Source organism: Molossus molossus, unplaced genomic scaffold (assembly GCF_014108415.1).
Source record: "Molossus molossus isolate mMolMol1 unplaced genomic scaffold, mMolMol1.p scaffold_m16_p_8, whole genome shotgun sequence".
NCBI classification, from domain to species: Eukaryota; Metazoa; Chordata; class Mammalia; order Chiroptera; family Molossidae; genus Molossus; species Molossus molossus.
The window spans coordinates 74,495,894-74,517,622 of NW_023425402.1; the positions used below are offsets into that span (position 1 = coordinate 74,495,894).

Here is a 21,729-nt window from a genome sequence, read left to right on the forward strand (position 1 = left end):
TGGAGCTGGATAAATTTCAGAATTCCATAACTCCCACATGTGGCCCCTGAAAGAATTCTTTTTCCAAAATTGTTTTTAAACTCATAAAGCTGAAAGAAAGTCAGAAAAAAAAAGCATCTTATTATTTTTTTTTTCCTTTAATGAACTAAGTACAAAAATCCCTAATGCATTTCCTTTCAATGGGCTAAAGTTCCAAATCCAGGCTCCTTGGAAACTGCATGAAGAAAAACATCCCTACGGGCCCGTGGCAGCAGAGGGAGCAGGAGTGGACAGGAGGTGCATGTCCCTTCGGCGTAGCTGGGGGCTGTGGTTAGGGGCAGCGAGGGGCTGCCTGCAGTGCTGAGTAGTGGGCGTCTCTGTCTCTGACCAGGAGCCTTGTGTCTTCTGCCAGCACCACTGAAGCTGTGATTGCTTCTTAGTTTGCAAGCAGGGTAAAAATTTCAGACCCTTTACAATTCTTGACATTATTTCATCTCTTTGGATCATTATTGGACTTGACACTGGGGAAAATGATGGTGAAGATATTCTAAGGAAAACACAAGCAAATTAAGTGACTCATGTGAGTTTAATGTTGTTCCTGCTGGCTTCCTGGTTATCTTGACTCCTTCCTTGCCCCCATCAAAGCAAGCATTGGGCCAGTGCATTACTGGGCACTCATTTACTTGTTATTATTAGTAGTTCCACCATGTAATGAGTGCCTATATGTACCCACCACTCCTTAGTACAGGATCTCTGGGTTTTTTGTGGGGTTTTTTTTGCAACGGTTTTGAGAGTTTGGCATTATCCCTGACTTGAGGCTAAGAAGGGTTAAGAAACGTGTCTAGTATCACAGAGGAGAGTGATAGGGGCAGGATTCCTACTCCTATTCATCAGGTAGCAAAGCTCATGTTCCTCCCACCATAACCCCGTGCCATCTCAGTTGTACAAATGGAATTTTAGCGAAAAACAAGAAAACTTTTTAGTGGGGATGTTGGTCAATCTGTTTAACTTCCATGAATGAATGACGACCAGCACCCCATTCCTGATTTGCTGTCAGAGTTTATTTGAGCCCTATTATTGCCAAACCACAGTAATTCCTCAGCACTTTCCCATTAGCATCTCCTGTCAGTGTAGAGATATTAATGGTATCTTTTCACAGCTGATTAGAAAGAAATCTGTGCATGAGGAAATGGGCTAAGGAGGACCGAGTCATGCATAATCCAAGACGACAACGACAGGAAGTATGAATTGACCTGACCCAGGACAGCGATGAGAAAGCGGCCCATGAGCTCATCTCGCAGTCCGTGGGGTCTCATATGCATCCACTGGAACTGAGCTGGGAGCTCACGTCTCCACTCTTCTCCACGGGGGCTCATTAGAGGGATGGCTGCCGTCCAGCCCCGTATTTCCAGGAAATGAGGCTTCGATTCCTTGTAGTGTTCACTTTAAAGGGAAGGCATTTGGATGATTCTTGAAAGGCGAGGAGCATTTGAAACAAAACTGAATGAAAAGATCGAAAAATCCACAACTCGCTTTCATTTCCAGTCGCCTGGCACCTGCCCTGCACGTGCCTGGGTATAAAGTTCCCTGGGTCCACGAGCAGGTGGCGAAACGTCCGCCACCGGAGCCGCCAACCCAGGCATTTCCAAGCTCCTCTATTTTTCCAGAATTTTCTAAACACAAATGTGTGTTTACAAATTCACCCCCACCACCAGCTGCTATACTACAGTAATTCCCCAGCGGAATTTTTGTCCATAACTGCCTTCAGGATAATACCGAGGGCAAACACACTCTCAAACATATCAGGATTCAACAGCTTACTATGTGTTTGAACTCTAATCAGAATTGGGCAGGCAAAAATTATACAATTAAGAAACCACGTGGAGCCCTGGCCGGTTTGGCTCAGCGGTTGGAGTGTCTGCCTGCGGTCTGGAGGGACCCGGGTTCGGTTCCCGCTAAGGGCATGTACCTCGGTTGCAGTTTGTCCCCGGCCCTGGGCGGTTGTGCGGGTGGCAGCCACTCGATGTGTCCCTTTCACATCGATGTTTCCCTCTCTCTCTTCCTCTCTCTCCCTCCCACTCTCTCTGTACAAAAAATGGAAAAATGTCCTCGGGTGAGGATAAAAAAAAAAAAAAAAGAAACCACGTGGAGAGGCAGAGATGCCAACAGTCCAGAAAATAGAAGAGGAGTAGTAAGATGGTTCTAAACAGCGGAGCATGAAAAATATTGATGTGTGTGTGTGTGTGTGTGTGTGTGTGTGCACTCATACGTGGAAAAAATGTTGAAGTGAGAGATCCCAGCCCAGTCAGATTCAGCCTTCAGCACTATTTTATTTGTACTTGTGAAACAAGATTTATTTCTTGTTTATATTTTTTAATTTGGGTGTTTTTGGAGTGAAACATATGACACTGCTTTATTTTTTTTTTTTCTTTATTGATTTTAGAGAGAGGAAGGGAGAGGGAGAGAGAGATAGAAACATCAAAGAGAGAACATAGATTGGCTGCCTCCTGCATGCCCCCCACTGGTAATTTGGCCCACACCCTGGGCATGTGCCCTGACCAGGTATCGAACTGGTGACCTCTTGGTGCATGGGTAGATGCTCAACCACTGAGCCATGCCAGCCAGGCAAGACACTTCTTTTAAAGGAATAGTATCTTAAAGCCAAGGTGTGGGATGTCATGAGTTGAGGTATTATGATGCCAATATGAACCTGTGTATTTCTTTCTAGCACATGTATTTCTGCCTGTGTATCTCTGGGCCTGGACGTGTCTTCGTCTGCTTTGTCTCTGCACCACATCTGTTTCACTTTTCTCTATTCACCTCTTTCTATCTGTCTCCTCTGTTTTTGCCTCTTTCCCCCCACCTTTCCTCTCCCCTTCTTCCCATTCATTTATTCAAAGTTAGACTGAGTGCCAACCGCTGTATCCTGTCGCTAAGAATTGTAAAATTCTTCTCCCCCAACTCTGAATCAAGTATCCTTTTCATGCAGGTCTTGCTTTCAATGGATCTTACTTTCAAAGGTGAGTGCCCTTGAGGAAAAAACAAATGTCTTTGACCGTTTTCCTGACCCCAAATGGAGTTTTTTCAGGCATGTGCATCATGTCGGCCCTGCATTAGTCTACACAGAGTGTGATGCCCTTCCAGGCTAGTGAGAAATAGTCAATAAAAGGAGAATCCAGGTTTTCAGATGTACAGAGAAATGATACTTTCTGTAAAAATAAGAGATTTTATCAGATTGCCTGATTTTTAACTTTTTAAACCTGAAACACATGGCTCTATAAAGCATAGAACAGAAACCGAAAATGGAATCACTTTGTCAAAGTGTAGGTATTTTCAAATCTACAAATACGGCTTTTCAATCTCAAAGTGACTCAGACTTGTGACTGGGGCACTCCCCAATTTTTCTCTTAAATGGTCAGAAAACAGACCTCCGAAGGGCCTCAGGCTAGGAGTCCTTCCAGAACCCCGAACATGAGGAAGCCCGCAGGGCCAGCACCACGACACCTTGCAGATAGGTGGTGTGAGATGCCTGTGGACTAAAATTCACCAGAGAAAAAAACAAGTATGCTTGAAATGATTTTGACCCCACTTTCTAAGAATCTCTCAATTGCCTATAATGACCGAAAGGCCTCATGTGTCACACCAATAATTCCAGTGTTCATGGGAAACTCAGAAGACACGAGGGAAGTCAGAATTCATTATTAATGAAAATACTGCCCCCCTCTAAGGAAACAGTGCACTTAATGCTCAGCTTACCTCATCTTTCCATCAATAAATCCATGCTCTCTAATTGTTTATGACATCCCTTGGGAGGCTCACTGGAGAGGATGACAGCTAATTAATAAAAACACTTTGGCCTTAATTAAGCTACCCTTTCCTGTCTACGATATGACTTCATTATAAACAGAGACTGTTCCTGCTTTAGTTTATTCCCATTATAGAACTAATTTCCAGATTAATCCTTTTAAAACATAATTAAATTAGGCTTCCCTTATCTCTTGAAATGCATATACTTTGTATTTTAAATGAGAAGGGGAACTCTCTTAAGAGATTAATTCCTCTTTTGCTTCCCCTTCTCTGACTCCTTCTTAGCTGATGGCCGATGAGGATATTAGTTCGCTAGGGCTTAACCAGCAGGGAGTTATTTTCTCACAGTCCTGGAGGCTGGAAGCTCGAGATGAAGGTGTCAGCGGGGTTGGTTTCTTCTGAGACCTCTCTCCTGGCTTGTTGACGGTCATCTTCTCCCTGAGTCTTCCCAGCATCCTCCCTCTGCAAGTGTCTGTGCCCATATTTCCTTTTATAAAAAGACCAGTCAGATTGGATTTGGGCACACCCTAACAGACTCATTTTGAATGTAGTCGCCTCTTTAAAAATCCTGTCTCCAAATATAGTCACATTCAAGTCCTGCACTCAACGTACACCTCGCTTTCTCAAAACATGACAACTTGCTTCCTCTTCCCCAGGAACACAATCGTTCTAGCAACACAAACCGCTTCATTCCACACACACCATGCCGGACCTCCCCTCCGGGCCTTTGCTCTTGCACGAAGAAGGCCTTCTCTTCCCCCATGGAAACCAAAAGCAGGTTTGAATTACGTGCCCAGGAGCAAACCTGGACGAACACAGTCACTGGGGTGCGCACATCTAATCGCTAAACTTCAGTACTGGGGATGTAAGACAGACGAGGACCGCGAATAGCCCATGTTTTTGGCCTGGTCAGGGAAGGTGAGGGAATAAGGAGGGTGGCTCAGGGAATGGTGGCCAGACTGTTTCAAATATCCTTTACAGTTCCCACGGAGTTAACACGGCTGGCACACAGTAAGTGCTAAGTAAAGGCAGATAAAAAATAAAGTCTGAATGAATCTTCTCTGTGTTTCCAGGAACCCACTTTCCTATTGAATGAATTTGACAAATAACGTTGTATACATTTAAGGTGTACAATATGTTACTTTGATACATTCATATATTATAATATGATTGCCACCGTAGTGATAGATTATCACTGTAGTGATAGAAGATGACACTGTTTGGGACAACAGTACAATTTTGTTGTCTGTATTCATTGTACTGTGTATTAGATCTCTATGGCTTATTTGATACTAGTTGTAAGTTTATACCTTAAACAACATCAGTCTTATCTCCCTACTACTTGTCTCCTGGCAATCACCATTTTACTCTCTGTTTTTACAAATTTGACTTTTTCGATTCCACATGTAAGTTATATCACATAGGATTTGTCTTTCTCTGTCTACCTTATCTCAACACAATGTGCTCAAGTGTATACAACAGAATATTATTCAGCCATGAAAAAGAAGGGTATCCTGTCATTTGCTCTCCAGAAACCCATGTTGCCAAGGGGAATCTTGACCTGGTCCACAGCTCTATTTTTTAGGGGAAGAAGACAGGAAGGAAAGGATGGGAGATAAGAATCAACATGTGTTAAGTGTCTGTCATATGCCAAGCTCTGTGCAGATGTATTCAACATTGGTGATACAATCTTCGTTAGGGTGTAGTATGCAAGAGACAGGTGCCAACCATGCCTGTCCTATCATTGATCCCTCCCCAGTGCCTAGTACAGTGATACCTCGGTTCTCGAACGCCTCGGTTTTCGACCAAATCGGGATTCGAGAAACTTTTGTCTCGGAATCCGAACAAATATTTGGAACTCGAACTTCCGAGATGAGCCGAGTTGAGCCGAATGGCATTCATTCGGCCCAGCGCGCCTTGCTTGTGTCATCAGTGTGAGTGCAGAGAGAGAGAGTCACGCTTTGTGGAGTCCGCTTTCCTATTGGGTTTCATTGCTTCGGTTCTCGAACAATTCGGTTCTCGACCGTCCTCCTGGAACGAATTATGTTCGAGAACCGAGGTATCACTGTACATGCCTAGAGCACAGTATATCCTTGATAAATACTTGTTGGTATTGAAAAATGCTACAAAGGAGAAACTGTACAGTTTCAGTCTATGTTAGTGTTCAGACTAAGTACTTCTGGCAGTTACAAAGCTATGAGTAGCAGTTCTGTCTGACACCCAATCCCATGTTTCCATCATCACACCTGCATGATGCTAAAATATGAATCACCAATATGAAGACTGACCATTTTATATATTTATATATATATATGTGTATAGTGTGTGTATATATATATGTATGTGTGTGTGTGTATATGAAATGGAATATTAACCACGAAAAAGGACATGCTGCCTTTTGGGACAACATGGATGAACCTTGAAGGCATTAAGCTAAATGAGATAAGCCAGCGAGAAAAAAAATAAACATTGTAATGATACCACTTACACGTGGAATCTGAAAAACCTGAACTAGTAAAAAACAAAGAGTAGAATGGTGACTACCAGGGGCTGGGAGTGGGGGTATTGGGGAGATGTTAATCAAAGGGTGTATAAACTTGCAGGTAGAAAGTGAATATGTTCTGAAGAGCTAATATACAGCATGGTAATCATAGTTACTAATATTGTATTATATACTTAAAAGTTGCTAAAAGACTAGATCTTAATTGTTCTCACCACTATATATATATATATGTGTATATATATATATATATATTCATACACACACACATATATGTATATATATATGTAAGATGATGAAGGTATAAATGCTAAGGTGGTAATCATATTTCAATATATAAATGTACCAATCAAACGACTTGTACATCTTGCCCTGGCCGATTTGGTTCAGCAGTTGGAGTGTGGGCCTGCAGACCAGAGAGTCCCGGGTTCGGTTCCTGCTAGGGGCACATACAAAAAAAAAAAAAAAAGCTGTACATGTACATCTTAAATTTATCCAATGTTACATGTCAGTTATATCTCAAAAAAATAATGCCAGTTATTGATTGTGTGAGATGTTGGAATTTTTTTTTTTTTTTGAAGCTTTCAATAAAAATTTCTGAGGACCTTGCAGCTTTGGAATCAGACTGCCTGCTCCCCACCTCCCAAAGGAATCATATTATTAAAGGTATATTCTTTTAGAACATAGGCTTCTATAAAATGGACTCTGACCTTGGGTCTGAGGGTTTCAAAGCACTGTTGCACCCGGCTCCGTGGCTCCGTAGGTACACATTTTCTTTTTTGGGGTACGTGCCCCTAGAGGGGAACCAAACCCGGGATTCTTTGGTCCGCAGGCCGACGCTCCAACCGCTGAGCCAAACCGGCCGGGGCCGGGTACACATTTGTAAAGCCTGCAGCAGATGGAGCAGTTTCCATAGTGATCAAACGCCACGCCTCCTGAGGTGCCCTCGCCTGTCCTCCTGTCCACTCCTCCGCTGGACCGTGTGTCTGCCGGAAGTTTCCCAATGAGACTGACCCTGGAAGAAACGTCTCAAGCGATCACGAGAGCTGAACGCAGGCGTGCCTCCCGCTTTTGCGGGTCAATGCCCGCGGTCCCGCCGGCTGCGTCTCGGGCAGAGATACCTCACGCCCCCTGGTGGTGGGAGCCGCAGAGCCCGGCTGACCCAGATTCCCCTTCCAGCGTGGAGCACGCGCTTGTTGAGCAGTCCTTGCTCAAGGCAAGCAAGCGCAGGAAACGAACCAAAATACCCCTTCAGGAGGGTTATCTAGGGTCCAGAGCCTGAAACCTTTGTGATGAGGAAAGCACTCCTTGAAAAAAGTGCACACATTTGACGGGAAATGAAAGGGAACTGTGGCAGGGCCACACCCTGTCATCCTGCAGGGGCAGCCCTCTGTGTTCTCTGTGGACCCAACGCAACGCGAACGGCCCGCCTGGCCTGGCTCAGTACAGCCCCAGCGGTGCTACTGCATTTTCTCAGGTGCAGAGGCACTGAGGGTCCACCTTCTTGGGACAGTGGAGCGGCTGTTGTAGAGGAAAGGGACCTGCTCTCAACCTGCCACTGTCGCCCTAGCTTAGGGACATCAGGGAGGGCTGTCCCTACTTTCTTTCTGAGAGCACATGACAGCTGAATTGGAGATGAGCCAAGACCCTTATGACTTTGGCATTGCCCTGGCACAGTCACGTTCCTTTAGGGAGCAGACAGGGCCCTGGCTTTGGACTCAGTTCCTCCTCCACCAGAATCCACTTGTTAGCTGTGTTCCCTTGACAAATTGTTAGCCCTTCTGATCCTGTTTTCATCTGTAAATTGGGGCTCATGATATCTTTCTTACAGAATTGCTATGAAAGCTTAATATCTGTCTACCATCTATCTATCCATCTATCATCTATATCTCATGTATTTTATACATCTGGACCCACACATGTATATAAAGTGCCTAATTTGATGCCTAACACATAGTAGGTGCTCACTACTGGTCAGTTCCTTCACCCTTCGATATCTTCCCCATCCTGTGCTCTCCTCGGACCTCTCTGAGCCTGGGAAGGTGCAGTCTGCATACGTCATGAGGCAGGACCCCATCGACACTGTTGCCATCTGCCCACGTGGCTCTTGCCCAGAGAGAAGCCGGACAAGCAACTCAGTTCACCTGCTTCTGAAATCCCTCACGTCTACCATGGTATTGGCCAGGCTTGTTTTTGTTTTGAAACGACAGTGGAGATCTAATGCTGGGGATTTCTTCTGGACTCTCGCCCTGGCAGGACACAATCTCACCGGTCTATAGTGAATGGGAGTTGCCTTTAACCCAGAGACTCCCAAGTTTCCTTCACTGGCTAAAAAGAATGTTAACGTTGTTGTGGGTGCAAACGGGTAGGGTGTGGTAACAACAGGCCCTGCTGCAAGGAGGGAACTTGCTAGAATCAGTGCCCGGCAGATCTCCCCACATCCTCTCCAGCATCACGTGTGGAAGTGCTGCCAGCTAACCCACACCCAGGAGGTGTTGTCTCCGTACTAGTGCCAACCCAGCTCTCCCTCGGGCGGGGCTCCCTGAGACAGAGCAGGGGAGGCGAGCAGCCTGCTGACCACTGCACTTTCCACCCGGCATCAGTTTTCTGTTCAACGTTGGTCCTGGAAGTCTAAATCCACCCCTACTCAGGGGGCAGGGCAATGTTTTAGGAGCAGCTCTGAAAACTGTTTGTCATAATTATACAAGCTGACAACTAATAGCTGCAGTGAGCTAGGACAATGTCATACACTGCATAACCCCTTACATCTGATAAGATCAATTAAGAATTGTTTTAAACACATATACCTCAAAATTGACCTACATAATAAACTACATCCTATTTCGGTCAGGTGCTTCCTCTAAGTCGAGCATAGCTCCCTCCCAGTCTCCTGGCTCCAGAGTGAAGGCGGCCACCCTGTGTGCAGTCAACACTGGGGAAAAGAGAAGAGGGGGTATTGGGGAAGTGTAAATAAGGGTCACTCCTTCAAATGTCTTAAAAGTCTCATTCAACAAATATCTACTGAACACAGACTAGGTGCCAGGCACTTCTAACTCCTGGGAGTACAACAGTGAGTAAAGCGGATAAAGCCCCGGCCCTCGGGGAGTCTACATTCTAGTGCAGGTGGGCCGAGGAAGCCAGGCTAAACCATTTTGGAGCCAGAGGCAAAAAGAGAAACCAGTGACATTGACCCTGCCCTTCTCTAAAATGTTGATATTTTACATACCATGGATTTGTTTTTGCATTTTGAGGTTTTAAAATATCGCATCAAAATATTCATTTTTATTTATTTATTTAAATATTTTTTAATTGATTTTTTTAGAGAGAGAGAAAGGGAGAGAGAGCGAGAGAGACATCAACGTGAGAGCAAAACATCAGTTGGCTGCCTCCTGCACCCCTTACCACACAGGATGAAGCCTGCAACCTGAGCATGTGCCCTGACTGGGAATCAAACCAGCAACCCTTTGGTGCTTGGGATGACGCCCAACTAACTGAGCCACACTGGCCAGGACAAAATACTTATTTTGATTATTTAATTTTTTGTGCCTGAGGCAAGCCTCGCTTCCTCACTCTAGTTGCGAACATGAGACAGATGCTGGTAGAAGCAGAGAAGGATTGGATGGGCACTACCCACATTTCCCCTTCAAGACCAGTGCGCCCGTTTTCCCCAGCTGCTGAAAGTGTTCACAGCTGACTCCTCGCCCCCAGAGATGGCCTTTAGACACCCAGAGCCCTTGCCCAAGGGCATGCCCTGTCCTCAGAGGCAGCCTATATCCAATGATTGATCAATGTGCAGAGAGAAGATTCCCGAATACTAGAGGCCAGATGGAAACGCTCAGCTCTCAGTAGCAAGATGGGAGCAAATATCGCACTGAGCAACAAGGTCAGAGCAGCAGGCAGGAAGACTATGGAAATTGCTGGAGTCCCTACACGCAAGGTCAATCTACACAGGTGTTCTCAAAGTGTGGTCTCTGACCAGCAGCATCAGCAGCATCTGGAAAATTGTTAGAAACGCCAGCCCTCAGGCCCCAGCCCAGGCCTGTTCACTGACAAACTTTGGGATTAGTAATCTGTATTTTAACAAGAATCTAGGTGATTCTGATGCACTGACCTATACTGTCAAGAGAAACACAAAAAGAAAAGAAAAACAAAAACGATGAGAGAGAGAGAGAGAGAGAGAGAGAGAAAAACATGAGGAGACTGAGGCAGCTGTGTCAATAAAAAGTCAGAATTCTCTGAACTTGTGGACCTGAACTAATTTTCAGATTCAGAGTCCACTGACTAAAAGAAACATCAGTTCCTCAGGAAGACATGCCCTGAAATACCTTGGCAAGGCTCGTCACAGTCATTGCCCCGTCTTTCTCCAGTGGTTATTTACTTTGGTCACCATACACTGCTGGGTACAAGGTCTGAGTGACGATGATACTGTCAACGTAAGAAACTACCTCTGGAGAATCTTCGTAAGAGTTTATTTCAGCCGACTGATGACATATGCCAGGGAGCAAGATCTCAAATATTCTGAAGAATAACAGTTCTGCAGCTTCTTTTATGCATTTAAAATTAAGGAGGAGATGTAAGAAAGACTGGAGAAAGCAAGGCAGGGATTGGATTACAGGATGACTTACAAGATTATGTTCTCTCTTAAGGCTTAATACCTGCTTCAAGGAATATCACTTCTGGTACTTCAGAGGTGTGTTAACTTAGATGCACAGAAACAATGGACAGGGCTTGCTTAAGGCAGAGATGAGCCTTTTACTAGAAATTACTGTCCTGGAGCATGACTGCCCACCATGACCAGCCCAGTTAGGAATCTATGACCAGATAACCCTGTGAGGTTACTTTCCATAGAATCCTTTTTTTTTCCATCCACAGTGTCCAGCATTATACAAACCATGGTCCCCCTGGTAGAGTGGATGGGGCCAGGTGATAAGTGGACCTGGCCTAGGTCCACTTCACAGCGGGTCTAGTTGGTCCAGGAACAACCCAGTAGTTATGTCCTTAATTCCTGAATGTGTAATTAAAATAGACAACACTGGGAAGTTGGCAGAACAGGCATATACCCATATTGGTTCCTGGGCCTGCGAATAAAAGTTATTGTTATAGGATAGTAAGAAGCTATGAAAATTCCAGGACAAGTGGAATGGGGATGACACAGATAGTCAAACAGTTTGCAGCCACCTAGTAAACCCTATCTTCCCTAAACTAAGGACACGTAAGAGTAAATGCTTTGCACTTCTCCTCCCCAACCAGAGGGTAAATAGCTTGCATCACCCTATTCAGGAAGATAGATTGCAGAAATCCAATTTGCCAACCACAGCCAAGGACACATTAAGAGAATAAATCTCATTTTGGTACATCAGCATAAAGCTGAAGAATATTATATTAGTTTTCCTCTAAGACTTACCCTAAACACCCAGCCTTTAAACCCCTTAAAAATGAAGGTCCCAGCATGCTCTTTCTCTAGGGAGCATGCCCATGCCATTCCCTTCCCCCTCTCCTGCCCCGCCAGGCACACATCTCCTAAATTCAAATTGACCCCACAGGACTTGCAACCAGAGGAGCAATGGGTAGCGGTGGCTCATCCCAGGCTAACACCTGACCTGTCTCCAAGGCTCCCTATTCTCTGACTTCCCAGCGAGCCACAGCAGCCCAGCCTAGGCTCCCCTGTTGCTCCTTCAATGCACTTCCTTGCTTCGCTAAGTGTGCTCGTGCTGTGGCCAATAAGTTCTTGCGTGGTTTTCTATACTGTTTCTTGATGAAAATCTTTCCTTCAAGAAGACAAGAACTGAGGTCTCGTCATCTCACCGGTAACACTCTCAGTGGAAAAGGACAAGTGAGAGCCTCTGAAACAGCTCTTAATCCCTCCTCTGGGCAGGAAGCAAATTACAAACACCCAGAGGCAGATAGCAGAAATTAGTGTTACCCTTAAAGACCTAAAGGAAGCAGAGGGGTGATCCCCATCAAATCTCCACTTATCAGTCTGGCCCCTACAAATACTGGGTCCTGAAAGATGTCAGCCAAGTGCCCCAAGCCCATCAGCTGGCAGTGCCAACTCCAGGTGCTGTGCCAGATGTGGTGTGAGCTCCAGCCCTCATCACAGTGGGTGAGCTCTAGGCAGTAACTGATACTCATGGCCTGTTACCGGACAGGGACTGGGCCCCGAATGGATCTGCCTCAGGCTGGCCGGTAGTGAGTGGGTTCTAGATTTCATGCAGGAAAGATTTCGCAACAGAAGTCCAGGTGATTTTGACAGTATTTATTAAAGCTGGGACAGGGAAACGAAAGAAGGGCTTAGGGCAGAAGCAGCAACGGGAGAGAGCCTAGACGGTGCTCTGCTTTGGCCTCTAGAAACTTTACAGGAAAGACAGGAGCCGTGCTGGGCTGCCTGAGTCACAGTAACGAGGTGAGCCGAGGCTGGGCTGCTGCCAGCTCGCTGGAAAGTCAGAGAAAAAGGGGGCCTTGGAGACAGGTTCAGGGGTTTAGCCCGGTGCCAGCTGCTGCTGCCTGATGCTCCCCTGGTTGCAAGTCTTGTGGGGACCCTTAGAGTTTAGGAGAAAAGATGCACACCTGAGAGGGAAGAAAGGTGTAGGCGTGCTCCCAAGAGGGAGAGCATGTCCTTTTTTTTCTTTATCAATAGGTATTTTTAATAAAGCAATAAAAAGTAAGGGAAGGAGTTAAGAAATCTATATCTTGAATCCAATTTTCTTTCAAATAAGGTATGTTAAAAGATATTTTTGAAAAAATAGCCCTGGCTCCTTTGGCTTAGAGGTTAGAGCATCAGCCTATGGATCAAAAGGTTTTGGGTTGATTCCCAGTCAAGGGCACATACCAGAGTTGAGGGTTTTGACCCTGGTTGGGATCATGCCAAAGGCAACCAATCGATGTGCCTCTCTCACATTGATATTTCTCTCTTTCTCTCTTCCTTCCTCCCTCCTGCTCACTCTACAGAAAATCAATGGAAAAATATCCTCAGGTGAGGATTAAAATAAATAAAATAAAAAGCAGTTTAATCTCCCAACAATGATAAAATAGGATCATTAAAGATCAATAGTACCTTAATTGTTAAAATTTTTCTGGGCTCCCTGTAATTCTCAAAAGGATTAAAGTTGGTCTATGACATGCATGCATTTCCCTCTCATCGTGGATCTAGTGCTGTTTGTTGGAAGTTATAAAGTTGAGAGTCTAGAAAATGTTAAAATGTATCTTAACTATAGAGATTATTCCTGAAGTACATTTCAGAGTACTATCCTTCACATCCTCCCATCTATTTGCCTCCCATGTGTTTCGAAACGCTACGATGTAGTTACGACGAGTAACTTGTGCACAGGAAGATGGAGCCTGAAAACCGGCGAGACCGCCATCGACGCTGCCCAAGTGGCCAGGCTCCTGGAAAACAGCTGGTGCTGTTGGGTCAGGAATGTACACGGCTTCCTTGGGAAAGACGATCCAGAAACCTTTAGAGGCGTGCTCTTAACTCAGTAACTCAGACACAGTAAAAGCTGTAGAATTACAGAACCTATAATCGAAAAACTTGTGAAGACAGCAGTGTGATGGGCTGTCAGTACCTGCCTCCCACTCCCACTCCCACTCTTGGAGGCTGGCTGCTGTTTGTGCTAGGTGGCCACTTGCGCCCTCAAGCCCTTCCTCACTTCCTCTTGAACCAGGGACACAGCCTGGCTTAGTGCGATGAAGGTGGGTGCATTATCGGGAAGGGTCAGGGCATGGCACAGCTGCAGCCAGACCCCAGCGCAGATCAGGAGTCACAAGGAACCTGGCGTGGAGAAGCCTCAAGTGCTCACACAGAGCAGGACCCTGGAGAAGGGCAGCAAATGGGAGTAGCTCACCGAGAGCAGCAGTGACCAGGAATCACGAGGACCCCGGAGAGGCTGAGAGAACTTTCCAGTTCCAGGCCGATGGAGCCTGGTTAGACTTTGTTTCCTGCCCTTAATGAGACTCCCTGATGTGTCCCGAGAGGAAACTCTCTTTTATTTCAGCTGGCCTGTGAGGTTTTCTTTTCATAACTCAAGAATACCTGACTCAGGGACTCCTGGCTCACAGAGAGGGCAGGAGGGCCTGCAGAGCTCACTGGGTGACGCTGCAGCCCGAACCAGCTGTCCACCCAGGTGTTGTGCTGCATTGCGCCCACTTGACTTACCTGTGATCACCACACAGTTGGGCTACTGAAGAAAGCTTCACAACCTTTCAGATTCAGTTAGGCCGATGCACACACGATCATGCACGCTTGCACTCACACACACACACACACACACACACCCTAGTATTTGTGGACTGACTGATGTTAGGAAAGCACTGCTATCTAAAAATACCTTTGCTGCCCTGGCTAGTGTGGCTCAGTTGGTTGGGTGTCATTCCATTCACTGTGCACTGAAAGGTTGCTGGTTTGACTTCCAGTCAGGGCACATGCCCCGATCCCTGGCAGGGGGCATGCAGGAGGCAGGCAATCAACGCTTCACTTTCACATGGATGTTTCTCCCTCTCCCTTCCTCTCTCTGAAAATCAATACAAATATATTTTTTTAACTAATAAATAAAAATACCTTCATCACACTGTTATTGTAAGGTTGTTCTTTTTTTTTTTTTATCCTCACCTGAGGACATTTTTGCATTTATCTTCAGATAGAGCGGGAGCGAAAGAGGGAGGGAGGGAGGAAGAGAGAAAGAGAGAGAGAAAGAGAGAGAGAGAAACATCAATGTGAGAGAGACACATCAAATGGCTGCCACTCACATGACCCCAACCGGAGCCAGGGACAAACTGCAACTGAGCTACGTGCCCTTAGTGGGAACCGAAGCCGGGACTCTTTGGTCTGCAGGCCGACGCTCTAACCGCTGAGCCAAACCGGCCAGGGCTGTAAGGAGATTCTTTTCCCTTCTATATAAATAATCTTTTTTTCTTACAATTGTTTTTACCTCCTACCAAAAAGTTAACATGTGAAGTTACCTATTACTCAGAGTACAGCTTTAGTAGCATGGTTTTCTTCAGATATCAACTTTAATGATGACAAATGTTGCATTAAATATCTTTAAATCTAAAAACAAAACAAACATCTGACTGAGAAGTGCCTAATCCTTGGCTGTTGTGAATGAGATCACTGAAGACAGCAAGGTGATCGTTTGGTCCTAGAACCCAATTCGCCTGATTCCCATCTTGTTCTGCGACCCCTTCTTTATGCATCAGCAGGCACTGAAAACAATAGATTGGAAATATTTAGCAACATATTTCTGGCCTGGATTCATGAGATTTCTAAATTAAACCAAGTTTGTCCCACCGAAAAAGGTGCTTCTGCTTCCATTGCTTGCTTTCCTGTGGTTCAACTCGGCCAAGGTTTAAGGTTCCAACAAGCAGAGAGCAGCCTGAAAACCGTCTGCACTCACAAGATAAATAACTTAGACCCCACGTCTAGGCGGCATCAGGCCCAGCATGTATACTCTATTTCCCTTCTTGGCTCACATGAGACAGTTTACATACATATATAATCAGTTTAAGCCTAATTTAACATTTCTGTTAAGTTCACTTCTACAAATATTACCTTTAGACATATTTTTAAGCCCTAAAGAGGGGAGAGAGGGGAACTGCAATAAGAACAGAAGAGGTTGTCAAAGGAGAAGCTACCACAGCTTCCTGTGTATGTCCTCTCAGTGACAGGGGGTGTTTTTTCTGCATGAACCAGGAGTGACAGTGAAGGAGAGGGGTGTGCGTAATGGCTCCCCATATACCTGGGGCACTATGCCACCTGCAGATGGGACACAAACAGCAAAATCCCTACTGAAATGAGTGTTAACGTGAGCTACAAACCTTTTATCTTTATTTAAAAAAAAATTTTTTTTCCTTTATTGATTTTAGAGAGAGGAAGAGGGGGAGAGAGAAACATCAATGAGAGAGAACATCCACTGGCCATCTCCTGCATGCCCCCTACTGGGGACTTGGCCCACAGCCTGGGCATGTGTCCCAGCCGGGAATTGAACTAGTGACCTCGGTGCATGGGTCGACGTTCAACCACTGAGCCACACTGGCTGGACAAACCTTCCTTTACCTTTGTTGAATGTTAAAAATGTGGAAAGCATTCACAAAGTTGTTCTTCTGAACATGGGGGAATATGTACTGGCCTAGCATCCCACGTTATGAGTTTGTTAAATTTGGAATTGGGTTGTCTGATAAACTGTACCTAAACAATAAACCTGGTTCCGGGGCAGTCCCTCGTGACCTAGATTTTCAGGGCAGGTTGGTCTGAACTCCCAAACGTTGTGCATTGGCTGCAGGTGAGCTCTAAAGATCTTCCCTAGCATAGCTTTTCCAGTAATCCCACCAGCTAGGCAGGTTCAGCACTTGGGAAGGGCATAGAAATCAAGTATAACATACACATAAAAAATATGTAGGTTTGCTGGAATTAAAATTTGTCAACCAAGAACAGATCTCTATTATTAAAGTTTGGTATACCTTCAGAAAAAGTTTAAAGTTTGGTATTCAGCCAGAGTTAAAGATACCAGAATAATATCCTTGTTTTGTCTATATTTTTAAGGAACACTAAAAATTACAATAAAATCTCAATTATAAATTTTAGAATACCACAGATACACTGAAGAGCATTATCTTTTGCAGTGTAGGAAAACTTAATTCTTTTATATAGTTATAACAAAATTAAATATCTGGTTTGGTCCTATCACAAAGAAAATTAGGTACAGCTTTTATTGTACTTAAATAATTCTACTTTATTAAAATGTTTTCAAGGAGTCCACTGGCCTGAAATAAAAATATTCTGATATGTTGATTCAGGATTAAAGGTTATTTTCACACTTTCTTAAATCTGATTTCTGAGACTGTACATATTTCCCCTGAGACACCTTTGTGCTACCTTGGTACACACACTCAATACCATGTAAAAGAAAGTCTTAGTTGTGAAATCCCATAGTTGGCCTCTAACACCATTAGACTCTAAAGAAAATACAGTGCCTTAGGGGTAGCTGATTCTATAATTTGAGGCAGGGAAACACATATCAAACCGAGTCCAGAACATGCTGTTGTTTTCAGGGGGCATGGATGCTTTTAGCAATGTCGGTCATAAAAGAACACTGACGACAACCTAAAGGGACTTCCTATTGACCAAACTCTGAGACCTCGAGCATCAAATACAAGCACAGCAAGGTAGTCATAACACACAAGCAGGCTGTGATAGAAGTTTAATTTTTTAGTAAGTAGGGGGCATTCACACGGAATATTTTATTACTTCTAATAATTATGTCTGTTTACAATATTTACATATATAGTTTTTAAAATCTGGGTAAGCACTGAAGGATAAACACATGGAATGTGTAACTGGGCCAAATAATCCTGGTAGAAGTTACTAAAATAAAAAATTGGGTGGCTTTATTAACACAAGTAATAGGATGCATGGTGAATACAAATACAACCAGGCAGAAGGTGGCATGAACATGTACAATAACTAGGAAAGAGAGACAATTCAATACTGTGTTTTATAATATGAATTACTCAATGTCCTGAAGAGACAAGTTAACTGCGTAAACCAATTCCCTCATTGCTAAGAATAATAGCTCTAGAATCAAGATTCCCAGTAAGGAATACAACCATTTTAAATGATAACAAAGAACAGATCAAAATACCCTCAATGAGAAGCCAAGAGGTTAGGCCTATCAGCTATGTAAAGCTTAATACATCATTACTGCAAAAGATACCAAATTTCAAAGACAAAAATTTGTAAGAAAAGGATTTAAAAGTGGACCACAAAAAACAAAACAGGCAGCCCAACACTGGCTCAGGTTTGAATTACTTAGTCCACACAATCAGACCAAAAATCAACTAGTCAATAACCTAGATCCTTTCCTTGTCCTTTAGTTCCAGTAAAAATACTGAAACCCAGGAAAGTACTAAGACCGAAAGATTAGGACTACATCACATTAAGAATCATACTAACTAGGAATTTATTAAGTAAGTACAGAAATAAAGAAACTATCAAAATCATAGTCTTAATGTTTTAGAATAGGTTTAAGAGAATGTATAATAAATTTTATAATCACTGCTTATGTATGTTTTTTATCAGCTGTTTAAGATGTTCAAGGATTTCAAAAGACTCATCCATACTAAATTTGTACTCATAGCTTAAAATTTTCTAATAAAATATCTAATCAATCAATTTTGGAATTAATGTTTAAATAAATGCCTAAGAAAAATTGGGGTTCCTAATTTTTTTGTACAAATTTAATGAAATTATCATTAAACAAAGTACATATACTTTTGAGTATTCTTCATGTCTAGAAGCCCCTCAGACAATGAAAGAATCTATTTTTTTTTTTTACAAATTCATACTTCAGAAGATAAGTTCTGTAATTAAGGATTCCTAAGAGCCCTTGCTAGAATCCAAAGAAAGAGTGATTTTAAAGGACTTAAGAAAGACAAAGCTTGAGTTGTCTTTTACCACCAAACGTAGTCATTTACGTGGTTTTAAAGACAAATAAGTCATAGCAGTAGGAATCACATTCCCATATTAACTACTTGGGTAGATGTCATGATATATGACTGAGACTATTGCACTATCTTTCCTTCCAACTCTAGGACTTAAGTTGTACTGAAGTGAGGTCCCCAAAAGATAAAAAGAACCTGAAGCACAAAATGTGGCTAAGGGAGAGAAGAAAATCTCCAAAGGCTGATACTTCAGAAAGCTACTCTTTGACCAGCTGCCAGCTCTTTAGGAATACAGTGAAATTGTGAGGATGCCTCTCGAAGAAAGAAAAGCATTAGTAACCTTTATTTATTTTATTTACTTATTTTAATGTTTTTAAATTGATTTTTTAGAGAGAAACAACAATGTGAGAAAGAAACATCAATTGGCTGCCTCCTGCATGCCCCCCACTGGGGATTGAGCCCTGAAACCTGGGCGCATGCCCTGACCAGGAATCAAACCAGGACCTCTCAGTCCATGGGACGACACTCAATCCACTGAGCTACACCAGCTGGGCCCTTACACATAATCTTACACATAATAAACACAAAAACAATATTAGAAAAATCATATGATTTTGTCAAACCATAATAAATTATTCACCACACTTGGCACATTAGGGGGTAAAGAAAAAAGAAAAGGAAAAAACATAAGAGTTCACCTAACTTGCTAGCTCTAAGGGTGCAACTATCCTGACATTTGTTCCTGAGTGAATGAAAGAAGGAATTCTGGGAAAGCCACCCCTTAAAAACAAAACGAACAAAAAAATCTTCGAGAATGCAAGTACTCCATTCTGCAGAATTATCCAATGATGCATCAATTAATGCAATTCAAGTGCTGGTAGGACCTACACATTGATTAAACAACTTTTTGAGCCATGAAGATAAATAAACCTGAAATTACAAAACGTGATCGGGGAGCTGGTATTTAGAAAAGCACTCAACATCGCCAACAGTTCTGTTCATACACAGACACCATGTAGATATCCTAAAGGTGCTGTGTTGAGTTAGGCAGCATAAAATTTGACAAGCAAGCTTTTCATGATTATGGCTTTTTTCTCATTTCTTCATCCCAATCAAAATCTAATGCTTCGTCTTCTAGTTCTGGTAAAGTAAAGAGAGATTTTTTGGAAAGGCTGAATCTCTCAGTGGACCCTTCCAACTGAAAAGTTTCCCTTTTCCTGCCAAGCATTGTAGCTGCGGTCGAGGGAGGAGGGCTTGGGCCTCTCTCACCCCAGTTCTTATTTTCAGAAGGAGGCGGGGATGCTGATTTGGATTCAGAGGAGGAAGTAAAGGAGAAGTTGGCCAATCTGGCTAATGTGCAAGCATGAACCTTGCTGCTTTTATTACTGTATGAAAGCTCTTCCTTTTTGTCTCTTTCACAAGTAAGATACAAATGACCCGTCTCATTCCAAAGATCAAATTCAGGCTGAATGACTCTCTTTCCAGGGGCACATGCCCTCTCCTCTCTTGATCCACCTTTCTCTGGTGGCTGCTGCAACACCTCCAGTACCTTCCCCTGCAGCTGATCTGAGCTTCTGTGTCCTGAGGCAGAGGTCAACTTTTCTGGGCCCTTCACGGGCACAGCTGCTTCGCCTCTCGCTCCATGCTGGGAAAACGTCGAACTCTGAACTGCTTTGTCAGTTGTGCCAGCAGACACATGGCTACGGTCCTCAGCGGAGTGGATCAGTTTTGACTTCCGTTTGAAAGTAAATTTTGCTAGTTTGGCCACAGGGGGACCCGGACTCTCAACACTTTCAGGTTCAGGCTCTTCCACCTGAAGGAGGGCCTTCTGTCTCTTTCTTCTGGGGGTTTCCAGAGTTCTTTCTGGGCGACGTGCAGGGATGGGTGGAGGATGAGCAGGGCTCAGGGGCTGTGAAGGTGCCCTAGTGGAATTTCTGCACAGCTCCTGCGCCCTCTCCCTGCGCAGCCTGTGCAGTTTCCTGGGAACATGATGAGTCAGTACCGAGTCCGGTTCACCAGCAGTTCCTGCTGTTTCAGAAACTACTGCTGCCTTTTTGTCCCTTTTCCTCTCACCATTCTCTGGCCTCAATGGAGCTTCTGTCTCTCCTGGTGCTGGAAGTGGTCCAGTCTCCAATTTGCTCCTGTGGTCTGGCTTACTCTCTTCCTTATCCTGAGAGTTGTTGGAGTTTTTCAAAACCCTTTTCCCACCAGTTGTTTTGGGACCAGGAGACACAGGAACAGTGTTTTTCGGTTCAATCTGATGGGTTTCCAGGGAATCAAACCAATCCAAACTGTCATCTCTGCTATCTTTGTGCTGAGCTGAGTATTTTCTACTTGTTGACCTACCAGGCCCTAGAGGGACTGAAGTGTCGAGAAATGGACTTCCCCTGGGGCTGCCTCCAGTAGAAGAGGTATGGACACTACCATTCTCTTCTTGCTGTGTTGACGTTCTGAATTTGGATTCTTCCCCTGTATCATTTCTCAAGGATTCTGAAGTAGTCTCTGCCTCCATTGTCCTTGCCTGGGGTTGGTACACACTCTGATTCTGTAACCTGTAGCAGAAATAAGGAAAACACGTATTGAAGGGAGGAAATTTGCTCTACCCTTTTCATTTCTTTAGTGTCTGAGATGCGATCTAAAGGGTTAAGTCCAACATAATTCTTAGTACCAAATAGTCTCTATTTGTACAGTAAAAGGGAATTATATTTTTTTCATCAGAATAGAGTTTCAGTGATTTGATAATCATTCTATTTTAACCTTAAACTGAAGTAAAATTAAGAAAATGAAGTAGCAGGCTTGACAACATTTTCCTTTTCCCTGAAAGTCCATTCATTCACTTAAGACAGTTTGAAGGTCAATGTAAAATGCTCAGTCTTACCTTTCATGTTGTATGTGTAACTAGAAGACAGACTTTTAGCTATTTACACAGTAGCGTATTGCTAATTAAGAAAGTGGCTCTGGTTGCATAGGAGCAAGTTTATAGATCAGAACCAAAGTGAAAAACTAGA

At 43.8% G+C, this 21,729-nt stretch overlaps 1 protein-coding gene across 1 annotated transcript in view; it reads right to left on the reverse strand.

Annotated features, from left to right (window-relative positions):
• Positions 1-19,343: 19,343 nt before the first annotated feature.
• The window catches only part of MCM9 (minichromosome maintenance 9 homologous recombination repair factor), an 88,969-nt gene continuing 86,583 nt past the window's right edge, over positions 19,344-21,729 (reverse strand). The window contains exon 13 of the mRNA XM_036247932.1: positions 19,344-21,273. Within this exon, the coding sequence (XP_036103825.1) occupies positions 19,803-21,273 (1,471 nt within the window). The 3' untranslated portion in view covers positions 19,344-19,802. The remainder of the gene's footprint in view (positions 21,274-21,729) is intronic.